A 17,350-nucleotide genomic window follows, 5' to 3' on the forward strand; every position below is an offset into this window, starting at 1 on the left:
TCCATTTTGGAATAAGGCTGTAACAACAAAATGTGGAAAAAGTGAAGTGCTGTGAATATTTTCCGGATGCACTGTATATTCTCTATGAAAACAGCTGGGTTGAGAATCAAGATTTAAATCCAGATTGGTCCTTGGACAATGTTTGAGTACTGATGATAACAATTTGACCTCAGAATGCTTCAATAACCCCTGGTGCAATTAGAAACAACTGAGAAACAATTTGATCAGGAAGTCCTTCTTCTAAGCCAAACTACTAACAGCATCATTCAGTGAATGGAGGTCTTTAATAATGATCAACATCAGCTGTCAGGCATTACAAGAAGTCAACCATTACCACTAAAATAATAATGAGTCCTAATTTGTACATGTAGACAGAAGTCTTGCAGATGATTTATAAAAAACAAGCTGCACAAATGAAAACATATTTTTAAATACATGTGTAAAGAAGATGTTTGTGTGTACTAAATGTTTCTCATTTTTAAAGCTCAGTGGATCCTGGAAGATCAATGTGTTTTTACACACATAAAACTTTTATAAACCAAGACCTCCAGCCTAAGGATGCATGATGCCATTTTAGTTAAATACATGGCCTCATAACAACAATTTAAACGGCCAGGTGGCCATGTAACAGGGGCCAGGGACCAACATAATGGGGACTCGGTGGCTGAGCCCTAGACACTAAAACCAGAAAAATGTTCAGTGTTCAAGATTAGTAAAGACATATTATGAATAATCTTCCTGTCACTTATGTTTGCAAGCAATGTGACTGTGACTAATGCTATCTTCTAAAACACTTTCATAGTGTCCCTCACTTATGTGTCTGTGGGTCTGGTCATCATGGTAACTGTACTTCTAGTGACTACAATAGTGTGGTGCAAGCAGAAGAGGAAGAACAGGACATCCCCTGGTAACACACACACAAACTCACACACACACTCACGCACACACTCACACACACACACACACACACACACACACACACACACACACACACACACACACACTCACACACACACTCACACACACACGCACACACACACACTCTCACACTCACACACACATACTCACACACTCTCACACACACACACTGACACACACACACACACACACACATTCACACACACACTCACAAACACTCACACACACACACTCACACTCACACACTCACACACACACACACGCACACACACACACTCTCACACTCACACACACATACTCACACACACACACACACACACATTCACACACACACTCACAAACACTCACACACACATACACACTCACACACACTCACACTCACACACACACACATTCATACACACTCACACACACACACACACTCACACACACACACACACTCACACTCACACACTCACACACACACACACACACTCACACACACACTCGCACACACTCACACTCACACACACACACACACACACACACACACAGAGAAAAATACACTCTGTACATTGCTATCTGATAATAATATAACTTCTCTTGATGTTTTGCAGGCCTGTCAGAGCTGGTCCTTGTAGGTTCAATGCCAATCAGCACTAGACAGGTATCAGGCCTTGATCTAAACCACATGCCATCCAGTGGACAGGGACAGTACTGAGGACAAAGTCAAATGTGATGCTAATACTGTTGTATACCTACTCTCTCGCAGAATTTTGTTAATGTTTCTGAAGGACACTCAATCTATTAAGGAGACTAGATATGCTACAATATTTGTGCTATAACAATTCCACAGTAATGTGCAAAGTTTCAACATACTTTAGCTTGACTGTCTTGATTAACGCAGATAGAACCTTTATACAAATTGTTCTTCTGCAGAATGAGTGCATCTATCAGGAGATTGAAGATCAGGAGCTGAGTACTGCAGTAACGTCCACACTCACCACTGTCTACACCACAGTGGGGTCTTCACACACAATCATCTACTCCAGTGTAGATGAACCGTCTGACTCCATCACATACTGCACTGTAAATGTGTCTCAGCAAAGCACAACCCACCCACTAAACTCCAATGAAGCTGAGGACTCTGTGATTTACTCCAACATGACCTTCTAAGTGTAACCAAAAAACCATGTCTGTCCACAGTCATCAACAGAGCAACACATAAGACTGAACAACGGCTTATTTAATCATCCATTTAAAGGCTGCAAACAGTTGACACCTCAGAAAAACTCTTTCCTTGGAAACTTCATATCTATCATAACAGTCTATGCATGGCTGACTTGGGGAGGTGCAAGCCACAGAGTAATTGTGAGGAGAAGACACTCAGAGTAAGTGTGAAGAGGAGAAGAGTAAATGTGTGTAGGTATTCGGATCTCCTTACTCAACTTGTGGAGCTGGAAGCACTGCAGTTTGAAACTCTCAAGCGAACTTTTGCCAGTGAGTTGATTCTGCACACAGGACTCTCAGTAATAATATGATAATGTACATGTATCATGTATGTAAATGTTATTCTATTTGTTCTGTTTTTGTGGCAGTGGAATTTACCTGATGGGATCAGGAGGAAATAATATGCTTTTTATATTAATATGCTTTCTGATATATTAAAGGTTTTCATGTGTAAAAAACCTTTTTAACAGCTACAAGAAATTGTCCAAGCAGATCTAATAACAGGGTGTCTAGGACAGACTCTAACAAGAAATGATGTGAAATGTATGCCTACTGTATGTGTGTGCATATGCACATGTTTAAACAAAGGTGTGTGTGTGTGTGTGTGTGTGTGTGTGTGTGTGTGTGTGTGTGTGTGTGTGCTTGTGAAATAAAGAAAAATGACAAAGTGAGGGAAAATAGGAGAAGGTGACTGTATATTTTAAACTCTGTATAACACAAAACACTTCCCTCAGTACTTAGTTATTCCAAAATCACAGACAGACACACCCAGTTCAGCACAAATGGCAGCCACACCCTACTCCTGCTGAACTGACCAGAGCATATTTACAACATTTACATTTATGGCATTTAGCAGACACTCTTATCTAGAGCGACTTACAAAAGTGCTTTGTCATTTACTCATAGAATATATCCAAGGTTAGAATTAAACATATCAATGAACTAGAATACTGTAGAATACAGGGATGAATGCTGATACCTAGAAGTGCAAAATACATAAGGTCGAATCTTAAACAATGATAAGTGCTATAAACAATAAGTGCTAGAGTTTGTTAAAAAACATAAATAATGCCCTACAATAAGTATTAAATTAGTCAGTCAATATGGGAGCAGTGGCAGTTGTCCTTTAAATATTTCGCAAATAGACGGGTCTTCAGTCTGCGTTTGAAGACTACAAGGGACTCTGCTGTCCGGACAGCAAGTGGGAGTTCATTCCGCCATCTTGGAGCCAGTCTCGATGCTTCTCGTCCATGAGACCTGAAGCAAGGTATTTCAAGCTGAGCCGTACTTGAGGTTCGAAGTACTCAAGGTACAGATCGGGCTTGACCATTGACGGGGCTGGTCCATTTTTGGCTTTGTAGGCAAGCATCAAGGTTTTAAATCTGATACGTGCAGCTACAGGGAGCCAATGAAGGAAGCGCAGTAGTGGAGTAACTTGTGAACTTCAGAAGATTGAAGACCAGTCGTGCTACTGCATTCTGGACAAGTTGTAGAGGTTTGATTACTCTTAGAGGAAGACCAGCAAGTAATGAGTTGCAGTAGTCTAGCTTTGAGATCACAAGAGACTGCACAATCACCTGGGTAGCTTCCTGCAAAAGAAAGGGTTGAATCCTTCATATATTACAAAGGAGGCTACGGGCAGCTTCGGATGGTGATACCAGGGAGTTCTTAAAGGAAACAGTGAGGTCATGGTAAGGGTTGGGAGTACTTGGGATGAACAGAAGTTCGATTTTACTGGGGTTGAGCTTCAAGTGCAGATAAGGACAATTATGATCATGATGATGATTAGGTTTTGTAGGTACAAACTTTAGGTCTTTAGATAGTACCAATCTCTCCAGACAATTTGACTCTAAAGCACTGTGTGCTCCCTGCCGAACCTGTAACTCCACCAATCACTACCCACTTCCTTGTTCAAGACCTCCTGTTTACTAATCATGTGCACCTGTTTGCTATTTCTTTCTGTGTGTGTATATCAGCTTTTGTCAGTTCATGCTCTGTGAAGTATCACCACTGTTTTTTTAAATTTATTTATTTTTTTCCTTTCCTGTGTGTTGACTTTTTTTGTTCTTTGACTCTGGTTTTAGTATTTCCCTCTGTGTTTTTTTTGTCACTGCTGTTTTATGTATTGTGTACATACAATCTGTTGCTGATGTGTGATTGTTTTTGTGACGATGTTTTTGGAAGCCCTGTTTGTTTACACCCACTGCATTTGTATTTTACTGCATGTATCAGATCCAGTTCTGTAGTATTTACATTGGGGATGGTGACAACTTTATTGTGGTTTAAATAAGTAGGAGGAACAACTGGTGCAGTAGTTGTACTGTTTTCATCTGCTTTTGAAACTCAAAGAAAAATAATTTATCTACTGGTTTTAGAACCACATGGAATGAATGAATGAGTGAATGATGTGATTTAAACATCAACTCTTTCTGACAAACTGATTTCACCTCCTAACACTCCAGAAGCACTTTCCGAGCACAGCTGAGGATGGATCTCTCTCTGTTTTCCTGGAAACATTGAGTACTTCACTGCAATATTGACTACTTCTACATATTTTACTACAGTACACTGCAGTTACTCCCTGGAATCTTCAAATATACGTGTGTGTATATAAGAGGGAATATACAGGGAAAAAAATAAATAAATAAAATTATATATATATATATAGTTCAATTCTGTTGTCTTTTTTCTCTTTACTCAGGTTCCATTTTCTGTCTATGACTGAGGAGATTAAAGACACCAGAAGTCATTTTGATTCCTCAGTGTGTGATGCACATCAGTCAGCAGCGCTGAGTGCTGAAGTTCCAGTTTATGCAACAGTCAAGTTTTATTAGAATGCAGACAGTTATAATGATGCTGTGACCAGGGAGACCTCCAAGGAGGACTCGTGTGAATATTCCACTGTTAATCATGTCACAGGATGGGTCTAGGCTTGCATTTTTAATTGGTTACCCTTGTATTCTTTCATGTTTTTATGAAGACTGTGTAAGGGAGAGGGGGAGGGGCTGGGGATGAGAGCTGGAAGTACAAGTCACCAGTGTGCTGCCCTGTCTGTTAGCTGCAGCACTGTCAGTGGTACGGGGGCAGAGAAACAGCAGCATGTTTGTGTGGATTCTGCCTGGATCATTTGAATGCTTCCAGAAGCCACAATAAGAATCATACATTCAATCAACCAATCAATTAATTTACAAGAATATAAGGCCAGCCAGCCTGTGTTTGTCACAGAGTCTGTGCTGTTTTGCACCAGAAAGTCTGTACTGCCATCTAGAGCACAAAGTGAGTAAGTTACAATGATCACCGTGGTAGAATACATGATACAGTAGAAGCAGGGGCAATTCTAGGATTAGAGCTTTGTACATTTTAACATTATTTTGGACCAGCATTCCCAGACTTGGGAATGACTGACTTTTTACAGCCACCACACCACAGACACACATACTGTAACTGGTGTGTGTGCATGAGCGCATGTGATCAGTGCAGCTACTGCACGGCTTCTGGGAGAACAGGGTGGGGGAAGAGTAGGAGAGAGAAAGTGGATCATATAATTCACGAGTGAAGGGACGATTGCTTTATTTTCATTGTTAATATATTATGTTTAAACCATATACCTTCTATGGTTTAAACATTTTTTCAAAGACAAACTTCTGATCTACTTAAAGCCCACCTAAGTGGAGCATGACTGTTAAGTAAAGAAGACTGTACATTTCCTCCTGAGAAACTAGTAGGTCACTGCAAACATCTGATCACATAAAACTGTCAGCATGACTTGGATCAGGTAAAGCTGATGTCTGAGCTCCCAATCTGAAATTTTATGCAGTGTCCACTTGGGGTCTTTTCTTTGGAATAACTGCAGCTGATGCTTACGGTTCTTCTTACATGCCAGACTTTCTAATGGACTTTCCACAGCATGAACATTCTGATAAGGTGTTTTCAGTTGATCAACCCTGTGAGTTTATTATATTTTCCAGTTCCCACCAGTGTCACTGTGAGGTTTTCACTGATCCAACGTCTGTTTTGTTATCAATAATTCTAAACTTAAGCATCATTCCAGGAAATTACATGATCTCAAACAACTGTTGTTGCATGAGATCAGAGATCAGACTACCTCAAACTTGCAATAGTCACAAAGCACTCTGGGAAATAGTTGTCAGGAAGTGACACACTGTGGTTACAAACCACATAGTGAACAGCTCATGAGGAAAAATAAGAAATAAAATAAAAACATTTAAAAATGTCTGTAAAATGTGTACATTTTAAATATTTGGGTTTTCCATACATCAAATTTGGGATGAGCTCTTAAAGTGGTGCTCAAGATGATTAAAATATTCTATAAAACAGTAAATATTCTTATTTCAGCAGTATGTTGAAAGGTGGTGACATCATATAGAAAATGTAGGAAACAACAGAAGAAATATAGTACAGTGAACAAGTTCTGTGAAGGAAACTGACCTGAAGAAAATACAGTGCAGCATGAAATCACCAATTACATACAGAAGATACAGTTCAGAACATTTGAGCAGGGATGGATATTGCACTCAAGGGAATATCAAAAAATGATCAGTAAATTGTAAGTCAGGCTATTACAGATTTTAACTTGAAGTACACAACTATTAAAGATTATCTCAATTCTGCAGACACAGAGCAGAGAATTAAAATGCCTTTTTGGGTTTCTGTATGAAGGAGCTAAGTATTAAAAGTAAGTGAGCAGCTCACAGTCACTGCATCCAAAGAAGTAGATGCAGTTACAATACATAATAATATTAATGAGTACAATGTTTGTTCAAGTTTCCAGGGCAGTAGACTAAAGGGCTGCAGCACATACGAAATAATAATGTACACAGGAAGTGGTTAAGAACCTTTTACTGTATGTGCTATTAATACAAGGTATGAGATCCAAAGCTATAGTGAAGCTACTTCCTCTATGTCACAATAACTGAGTTTTAAACAGTAGGGCCTACACATTGAAATGTAAGAGACAGTTTCTGCATGTTATTAGCAGAATTAACTAGCTAATCTAGTTGTCTGATATAGTGGTGTGGCAAGCAGTTTTAAGTTCCAGGCTTACAGAGCTAGTAGAAATCATGTGTGTTCATAATAAACACTGGTTTGGGATACAGTGGACCATATTTATAGAGAGAGAGAGAGAGAGAGAGAGAGAGAGAGAGAAAGAGAGAGAGAGAGAGAAAGAGAGAGAGATGCATGTTTCTCTGTCTATAGTATGAGGCTTAAGGCCATTCTGTTAATGCCAGTCTATTTTTCACTTCCCTCAAAAATAGAAATAAGAGGGTTTTTTTTTTTTCAGATGAGGTAAGTCATAAGTAGATGAACAGAGCAAGTAAGTCCAGACACAGGGGCAGGGACCAACATAGACAGACACACACAATCTCTAACACACATCTAATCTAGGAGTTGGAGTCAGTAGACATAAAGTTGAACTTAGAATGAAGATTCTTCTCATCTTCACAATGCACCTGATCTCAGGTATGAAAATCAATCTTTAATCATCATTATCAGCAGGGTCAAATATAGTCTTTGTTTAGATAGTCACTTTTGGTGAATTTTTAGATATTAGTGGGGTCTAAAGTAATTGGGAGTCACCATGAAGTGGCTCAGAGATAGTTTGACTAGAAGTCCATTGCCACTGTGTTGACTGACTCAGAAATGAAGTTAATAATGTTTAAAACAGAAAGATCAGAGGCCTCACTGTGGAAGTGAATAAAAGGTACCAGTGTGGAGCTGATGTATATTCGTAGTCACATTTGTTCTAAAGTGAAGCACACATTTAAATTATAACCAGGATATTACTAAATAAAGCTCAAATGGGAAGATCCTCTAACCTTTCACCTTATTAAAAATATGATATTGGCATGTCGCCAAACAGCTGTAGTTTACTACAGGGCTGCTGAATCCAGCAGCGGTTGGAGCGCACTTCCTCTTGATAGCTGTGAGTAACACCTACAGGAAAGAGTAATCATTGTGTTAGTAACTACAGATGCATGGGTGACACTATAGCAGTACAGTTTCCGTGGATGAAGCATTAGAACAGTGACATAGTTTTAAATATGGGTAATCACAAAGACCTCATAGAAGTAAAATAAATAAATTATATTTATATTTATATATACATATACATATATATATATATATATATATATATATATATATATATATATATATATATATATATATATATATATATAATTTTTTATGTTTATTTATTTATTTTTCCCCACTTTTACTTGGAAGTCTCTGAGCCACTGGAGTTTCTGAGCCACAGAAGTCCTGAGTGTCCTTATGACAGTGTGACTGTAAGGGTTGGCACCAGGCACACTACTAATCAGGCTTGATGCCCAACAGCTGGGGTAGATCTATATAAGCCCAATGACACAGTCACTCAGTGTTGGGTCTTTGGTAAAGTTTTGATCCAAGCTCCTAGCCGGTAACTCTGTGTATCGAGGTCTGTGAGCCCTTGTGCTACACCTCTCTTCTGCGCTGTGAGGGTGTCTGTGTTTTTACACGTCCCCTCCCTTCTCCAGTTTTTCCCTCTTGAGTCTGGTTCTCTCCCAAGGCTCCCCTTAGCCACTAAAGGTCCTCTCTGTTTTCTGTTTTTGTTTGGGAAGTTTCAGAATTTGGTTTTCCCCAATGCATCGGGGCTGCCATTCTTCCTGTGGCATCCTTTGTTTTCCCTTTGTCCACGCTCAGCATGGTGTTTTGCTCCTGTTTTGTCATCCTCCATTCCTGTGAAGTGCGATATATACGCGCAGGTTGTTTTAGTCTAGCGGGAGCTCGTTTGCTTTGCAGCAAAGTGGCCGGGGTTAGATTCCCTACTGTTGTTTTTTTTTACTTCTCTTGTTTTACCTGATCTAAGATCTAACTGTTTTGCACACGGGCCCACCTTCATTAAAGTGTGGTAACTCACCCAGCAGTGTCAGGATCATCACCTCTCTGTCCTGGGTTTGAGCCCCATTACAGTGACATTGTAATCATCCCATTTAAGATCATACCCCTCAAACACTTTACAGTACTGATGATCAGTGGCACAATGGTGTTATAACTGATAACATCTCCCAGGGAATTTCATACAGTGGCATACAGAAGGTGCAGAACAAATCAAACCAAGACTAAAACACAGCTGAGAAAAAGGGAAGGATGAATTGAAACAAAATTATCAACTTCAATATGAAGCCATTTCTTACATGGATGTTTGTCATGTCTTTCAGATACAGGAGAGTCCAAGGACGTGGAGTCTATATCAGTGACTGCATGTGCGGGAGGAGGAGTCACCATCAAGTGCAAATATGAGGATGAATACAAAACCAAATTGAAATCTTTCTGTAAGAATGTAACAGATCAGTCATGTTTAGATCAAATAACAACAAACCCAAACAGTAAGTGGACTCATAAAGACAGATTCTCAGTTTATGATAACAGAAGTGTAGGATTCTTTAATGTGTTTATCAGAGAGCTGAGTGTAAATGACACTGGAACATACCAGTGTGCTGTTAATGTATCTGATCAACTGCTCACCTACACTGAAGTGGAGCTCAATGTAAAAGAAGGTTAGTTAGCATGTAACATACAGTTTAGCCACAATCACTTCATCATTTAAAAGTTTCAGAAATAATAATTTTGCCAAACTGCACTTTTGAAAGCTGCCCTGGGTAAGGTCAACTGCTAAATGCTGAAAATATAAATGTATACGGGTTAAGCTAAATCTGACACTTTCATGGGTTTGTAGCTGTAAGTGAAGTGAGACTGATGCAGATCTGATCTCTGAAGCGTTCCTAAAGTGTCATATTTCCCTTTTATTAACATAGCCAGTTCTAGAACAACAAAAACATTAAAAAGTTAATAAATGCAAATGTTTTGACCTGAATGTGTATGATTGACAGATTCATGCTGTGGTAAGACCATCAATGAGACTGCCTATGTAGAAGAACATGTGAAGATCAGCTGCTGTTACCCAGAATCCCACCAGGAATGGATCCAAGCTTTTCTGCAAGAGAGTGGACACTGGTGGCTGTAATATTATATGGTCGGTCAACAAAACAGTAAAACTTGAAACTAAAAAAACCACATCACTGTATGATGACAGAGAAAAGCAAATCCTGACTGTGACTATCAGATATGTAACAGTGGAGGACTCTGGTGAATACTGGTATGGAACTACATCAAATTGGAAATCTTATAATGGATTCAAGATTTATAGTACACAGATCTACCTGAGAATTACAGGTGAGTAAATAACAAGCTCCGTGTAATGTTTTATTGTTTGGAGACCGTAGAGCCAACATCTAAGCATCATTGTAAATTAAGATCGTATCAGCAAATCACAGAGTCTTCAATCTGTCCAGAATCAGCCAACACTATTTACATGACATGTACTAAACTAAATCCATTCATCCTTACATGATACTAATGAACTAAATGAGGTGATCTGGACATTGTAAATATTCAGTAGTTCCTCTTGCTCTCATGGCTGGTAGCACATGGTGTACAATAATAGTGGTGTAGATGTTATGGTGAGTTCTACTATTAAGTTAACCTATGAGCTAGAAAAAAAAAAAGATCCAAACAAAGAAAAAGTAGTTCAGTTGAGTCAGACAAAAGAAAGAAGCAGTGCAAGTAAAAAAACAAAAGGTACAAAAGAAGAAAAAGCACTAAGGGATGACACCAAATTGAGTTTTTTCTTGCTTTTTCTTTTGGTCCTTTCTTTTTGATCCTCAGATTCTGAGGAGATAAGGGATCTTTTTTTTCTCCTTTTCATCAACCTAGAATGTTCCTGGGCAGAAGCTCCCCGAGAGCGGAGTTATGCCGTAGGAGTGTTCATAGCAATGAACTGAGTTATTTGAACTGAAGTGAGTTTAGTCCTCATCTGATTAGTTGTCATCTTGAGTTCCATTGTGCATCAATAGCCTGATAAAAGAGTTAATGAGCGAGGGTAACAAAAACATGGGAGGCTAATAAACAGAGACAAGGGGAAAATACTGAAGCAAAGTAACAGACGAACTAAGTATACAAATAAAACAAGGATGACAACAGCAAAAATGACAACAACTCCACACATGACCAGAATCACCAAAATGGGAACCAAACACAGGGTTTAAATAACCGTGACAATCAAGCACTAACCAGACACAGGTGAACATATGAACAGGGAGAACCAAAACAAGGACTGGTATTGAGGAACGGATGAGGGGCAGAGAAAATGAAACCAAGAAACGTAACAACCAGGAAGCAAAGAAAAACAGACACGACAGCGAAACTATGGAAACAGGGATGTCAGGAGGGTGACTAATCGTTACACATAATCGCACAGCCCTTAAAATCAGGACCCTAATTTCAAAGCATAATTTATAATTTGATGTAAATAATACACTTAGATTTAATCAGCATTAGCTGAAAAAACAAAATTAGACATAAACCATGACCTTTATGTAAAGTAGATTGACACACCCTGGAAAGGAGATCACAATAGGTACTAATATTGGATGTTATTCATTTTATCTTGACTATTGAACGTAAAACCACTGCCCACCAGAGCGTGAGATTTGTACACAGAATATCCATCACTAAATATCCAAGTAACCTCTTATGCTTGTGTCATTTGACATTATGAAAATATTAAAAAAAAACATTTTTACTTAAGCTTTAGTGCAACGTATACTAAAAGTTTACAGTGAATAAGTTTATAGTGAATACTGTCAGCTTCATCAGACACTTCTGAATGATCAGGATAAAGGTTAAATGTGACTGGTTCACTGATTATGACTCTCTAGGATTTCCATCTTCCACTGTGATCAGTGCTGTGTGTGTGATTCTGGTGCTGCTTCTGATGCGAACCTCATTCCTCATAGTGACTCTCAGAAAGAGAAGCAGGAAGGAGCAGGGTATTACCACACACACACACACACACACACACACACACACACACACACACACACACACACACACACACACACACACACACACACACACACGGGCTACTGTGTTCACCTCACCTGTTATAACATGACATCCTGTACAATAGACAGATAACAGATCATTCACAAATTTCCATACAGAATAACTTCTCATGTTACAGGATTCACATAATCTAGAGCCTAAGACATAACAAAAGCAGCATATTGTGGACATCTGCATGTTCAGCTGTGAGTGCTACATGTTTCTGATCTATAGAGCAATCACATTCATTAGTGAGAAACAGGGTTCATTAGACTCCAGTGGGTCAAACAGTGACTGATTCTGCCCTCTGCTGGTTATAAATTATGTGTGAACATAATTTAACATAAGTAATGATTAAGTTGTAAAAGTCTGCTCATTTGGTAATTGTGGAGGAAAAATCAATAGGACTCGAGCCAGATGAGAGAGCTTTATTGGTTGTGTCCCTTATGCATCGAGGGAGAGAAGCCCCAAACTTCTCTCTCACATGAGCTCATATACCCCCACCATTCCCTGTTGTTCTCTCATGAGCTAATCTCATGACTCCAGGTGCCAGGTCTCCCAACCATCCTTGAACATTCTTTCCTGCTAAAAACAAGTTGTTACTCCCTGCTGCTGCACCCCTGCCCAGCAACAGTTAAGCGATAACTGTCATACTCCATCACTTCTCTATTCGCCTTTCTTGCAGACTGGTCAAGACAAGGCCAAAGGTCACTTAAAGGTCACATATTCCTTACTTCCTCCTTTAAGCAAACATTAAGCATTTTCCCTCACAGTAATAACTAACACTTGTTTATGATGGACAAATGACCAAACAAACACACACACACACACACACACACACACACACACACACACACACACACACACAGTGGCTAGATACACACCACCAGCACATATAAAACAGACACATCTAAGTCAGGTACTCTTTATCATGGACTTATCAGCTAATAGCTATTGTTAAACTTTGTGGCACCAAAATATAGTTAAAGGGAGGCACTGGAAAAAGAATGTGGCTTGCATATTTACCCTTGTTAAACAAAAAAAACAAAAAACAAAAAAAAAAACCAGGGTTCCATTGGCTCAGGTCTCGCAGCAGTGAGACAAAATATGAGGGTCTCGTCTGGAGCATCCATTAGTTCTGTGGGAGTTAATGGGCTGCACATCTCCTGCCCACAAACCCTTCCCTCAGTGTGTTACACGTGTCAGTGACTGTGGAATACACTTTCACCATCAGTTTGTGATCATTCCCAACTCACATTTTAATCTTCTGGGTTGTGATATGTCTAAATTAGACATGATAATCATGTGTCATAATATAATGACCTCTCTGTTTAATGATCTCTCTATTTGTGATTTTACTTACACCTGCACTCAGTTCCGCATTCTCTGTGAGTTGAATACCAAGATCAAGTGTCTACCTGCTCTTGCCTGAAAAGGAGGATTGTGTCATCATCATTGAGTTTCTGCTGTCAAAGGAGTTCTGACACCTATTGTGCCCCCTTATAACACTCTAAAAGGTCAATGATTTGAGAAAGGTCAGTGATCTTGTCATCCCTCGCTCACCCATTGTACTGGACGTCTTTAGTATAATAAACATAATTCCAGACACACACACACACACACACACACTCACACACACACACACACACACACACACACACACACACACACACACACACACACACACACTTCACCATGGTTGATGTTTTATTCTGCTCTCATTAGCATCCCTGTGCAGGCAGACACAGCCCATCTTTGCTTTTACATTTAAAAAAAAAAAAATAAATTATCCTGCACTAGCTTGGACTTGGACTACGTTGATGGGAGTTACAGACCTGTGAGATTCCTATTGGAAACTTGTGGCACCAGGTCTTCCTGTGTGCTCACACTCTGTGGTTGCAGCTGCTGAGAAAATACTAGTCATCAAATCACCAAGGTGTTAAACACAGCAGCCACACAACACGACAGGTCAGAGGTGTAGCGGCTGTGAAACATTTTGACATGAACTAGAAGTTTGACTGTTAAATACGCTTCTCTGCAGGGCTCTTCAGCCTTCATACTGCATCACACGCTGGCTCTTCTGAATTCAGCTTGGACACTGGAGGAACACAGTGGTTTGCTCTTATTCATGCATGTTATTCATCTGTTCAAGGATAAGCCCCTCACTATGTACACACACAGTCGACACGCATGTGGTGTCGCCCATGATTTCTGATGGATTTGGCCACAGAAGGGGTTTAGGGCAGCAGATGGTAAGACCATATCACATTCCACTCTCATTGCAGCCTTACTGCAAGCTTCCCAGTTATTTAGCAGTTGTCAAAGTAACAGGATATGACACCCCAAACATAAGCAATTAAGCAGAGTGTTACTAGCTGATTCAGCAGAAAAATACTCTTATGATGATTGATCAATTTTCTAAATGGCCTGAGGTATTCCTGAGTGCAAAGGAAAATGTGAGAACAATAGTGAGAGTTGTGGCAAGAGATATAATACCTATGTATAAAATACTGCCTTCTAACAACAGTGATAACGGCCCAGCATTCACATCAAGAGTCACTCAGCAGCTCTGCAAATATCTGTGCATATATATTCATGATCGACTGGTTGTTTCACATCCTCTACTGCCCTCAGTCATGAATATGTCTCCTTTCAAAGTTTTGATGGGAAGACCATTTCCCATGTTGTGGGTAAAGGGCCAACCAGGCCCTATGCTAGCTGGTAATTTACACACAATTGTCTCTGATTGTACTGCAGCACTCCTTGAAATTCTCACCAGATGGCAAAGTGCTAATCAAATGTTTGCTTCCTAGGAGATTTGCCGAGGCCCACTACACACAATCCGCTACTGTTATTGTGATAATCCAAACAGCTGTACTAACTGATGCTCAGCCTCAGTTGATATATGCTAGTAGATTAAAGAGGCCCCCAGTTGGGGTGTACTATCATTGTCTCTGTGTGTGTTTTGTTGTATGTCTGTATACAGGTAATCCACTGTGAATCTTATTATGCTGATGTTCAGACTGAAGGGCCTCCTATGGTGCTTTGAGACCCAAAAAGCCCTGGAGAGGTGTTAATAAAGGGAACATCATTTGTGCCTTGTCCCTGGAAATAGCTGTAAATGTGACACAGCACCAGTACTGTGTGGTTTGCCTGTCCGTGTCCAGCAGATGGAAAAACACCCCAATCTACCTAACTGCTGTTAAATGGGTCAAATCCACATAGGGAGTCACCCTTCTGCTAGAACTTCATCCCCCATTCTGCTGTTCCTGGGAAAGTCACACTGTCACCACACCATCAGTGTCATTTCACGTAACAACACGAGGACGTCATAGTTGTTCGATGTACAACTTCTGGCATTTGGACTGACTCCTGTTTGGAGTGGCTCCTGGCTCATGTTAGATAGCCGTGTACTCAATACCTCATGTTTGTAATTAACCCAGCTTGTTATTACTACTAATTGAAAATGATTGGGTGGTGGTTAAGGTACTTGACTTGTAATCAAAAGATGTAAAGAAAGGTTTGGAAACCAAATGAATAACTTTTTGTTAAACAATTTGTTGAATTCCGGTAGAATTTTCACCAGAAAAGTTTGACTTCATTTTGAGCTGTAGCTTAAACCGCAAGCTTTTCTAAGAACTGCAAATGTGGAACACAAAACTGAATGAAGAAACCCACATGTCCACACTGATGGTTCAGCAGAAAGATGCTCGTGGATAGATTTTGTTTGAGTAGAAAAGTGTGCTTATTACTTCAGTGATCCTATTGATAGATTAGGTGCAGCATTATTTATAATAATCTAATAAATTCAAAAATTCACTTTTTATATTCTATGAAGCAAAGAATTAAAAACAGAAACAGTGTGTGTGTGTGTGTGTGTGTGTGTGTGTGTGTGTGTGTGTGTGTGTGAGAGAGAGAAAGAGAGCGAGAGAGAGAGAGAGAGAGAGAGAGAGAGAGAGAGAGAGAGAGATCATGATAGTTGACCTGGTGTATGACCTTGTTTCCAGTTTTCACTTTACTCTTGTCTGCTCTAATAGTTAGTCTGCAGTTGTATATTTGTATATATTCAACTTTTTCCTTTTGTTGAGTGGTCACTGGTAAGTAGGGAGTGAATGCCATTTTGTTTTGGGGTGTGGTTTGATCAGTTTTCCACTTAGGGAGTAAGTGTAGTTGTGTGTGTATTTTCTTTTGTGTAGGTTTAGTGAGTGGCTTTTTTTTTCTAGTGTGGATTTATTTCTTACTTTGGCCTGGGTCACTCCTGATGTTATAGTAGTGTCATACTGTCTCCTGTACACTACACTGGCTGTCATTGAACTACTTTGGTCTCTTGCAGTCTGATTTCATTTCCACTACAGACATGTTTAGCCTTTTTTTTTATGGGTCACACTTCCTGTTATGGCCTGGAGCCTTGACGAGATCGTAACAAAGTGTAATTTAACATAATACATTTCACTTCATTTTACCTTCTTAAACTTTCCCTCTTCATCAATAAAACTATTGAGAGGAACTACAATCCCACAGAGGCCGACTCCAACAACTATAGGCAATATGTTGAAGTGGCCTGGTGAGAAACACAGACACATATACAGCATAGCAATTATAGTTTGTAAATATGAATGAATGTGAGTGAATGAATGTCAACTGATGAATGAATGTCAAAAATTAAAACATAACTGCCTGAGTGTGTCACCCTTTAAAGTGACATGTGCTGAAGCTGATTTCAGTACTCCATGTTCATACTGAGCCACACAGCAGAACCAGGTCCTGGAGCTGTTGATGATGTAACTCTGCCCAGATCCTACAGGTGAGGTTCCTCCTTCTTTATATCTGGTGTAGTTCTGCACAGGTGGGGTGGCATTGTTGCAAGTCAGAGTCACTTCACTATTTCACGGATGGATAAAAATACATTATTTGGAGGATCTAATACCCACAAAAGGAGAAAATGTGAAGAAATGAATATAGCATATTCTGCCTGAAAGGTCACAGAGCTCAGACCCATCATCAGACCACATACAGGACAGACCACTAAAGACCACAGATATAAAGACCACTGAGATTCCCATAGAGCAAAGCACACTACTGAGTGGGTCTTCTTCTAGGAGCCAGCAGGACCCATGGAGCACCTGACAGAGGGGAAACACAGCATAAGCAAACCTGTGGAAAGAGTGTAGTAAACTAAAAGCTAGCTGATAAATACCAGTGTAACCTTGACTTATGTTAATACAATAATGAAATATTAAATACATAACTGCCCTACCTGTATATATTTGTGTAAATC

At 39.6% G+C, this 17,350-nt stretch overlaps 1 protein-coding gene and 1 pseudogene across 2 annotated transcripts in view; one reads left to right on the top strand and one right to left on the bottom strand.

The window, feature by feature from the left end:
- Window positions 1-17,350, bottom strand: part of LOC113589841 (hemicentin-1-like) — a 222,667-nt pseudogene that overhangs the window by 118,342 nt on the left and 86,975 nt on the right. The window lies entirely within an intron of this gene.
- On the top strand, window positions 752-2,624 carry LOC145651938 (uncharacterized). Its single transcript, XM_081700794.1, has 3 exons — window positions 752-907; window positions 1,515-1,564; window positions 1,837-2,624. Exons 1-3 carry the CDS (start codon window positions 838-840, stop codon window positions 2,071-2,073), a joined length of 357 nt encoding a protein of 118 aa, XP_081556920.1. The 5' UTR covers window positions 752-837; the 3' UTR covers window positions 2,074-2,624.

This window comes from Electrophorus electricus, chromosome 18 (assembly GCF_041902795.1).
Source record: "Electrophorus electricus isolate QZ-2024a chromosome 18, ASM4190279v1, whole genome shotgun sequence".
NCBI lineage: Eukaryota > Metazoa > Chordata > Actinopteri > Gymnotiformes > Gymnotidae > Electrophorus > Electrophorus electricus.

Excerpts from the sequence above, each read along its gene's own strand:
- LOC145651938 (XM_081700794.1), top strand. The coding sequence starts at position 838 with ATGGTAACTGTACTTCTAGTGACTACAATAGTGTGGTGCAAGCAGAAG. Across the intron at positions 908-1,514 it reads GAAGAACAGGACATCCCCTG|GCCTGTCAGAGCTGGTCCTT; the intron begins GTAACACACACA and ends GATGTTTTGCAG. Across the intron at positions 1,565-1,836 it reads TGCCAATCAGCACTAGACAG|AATGAGTGCATCTATCAGGA; the intron begins GTATCAGGCCTT and ends GTTCTTCTGCAG.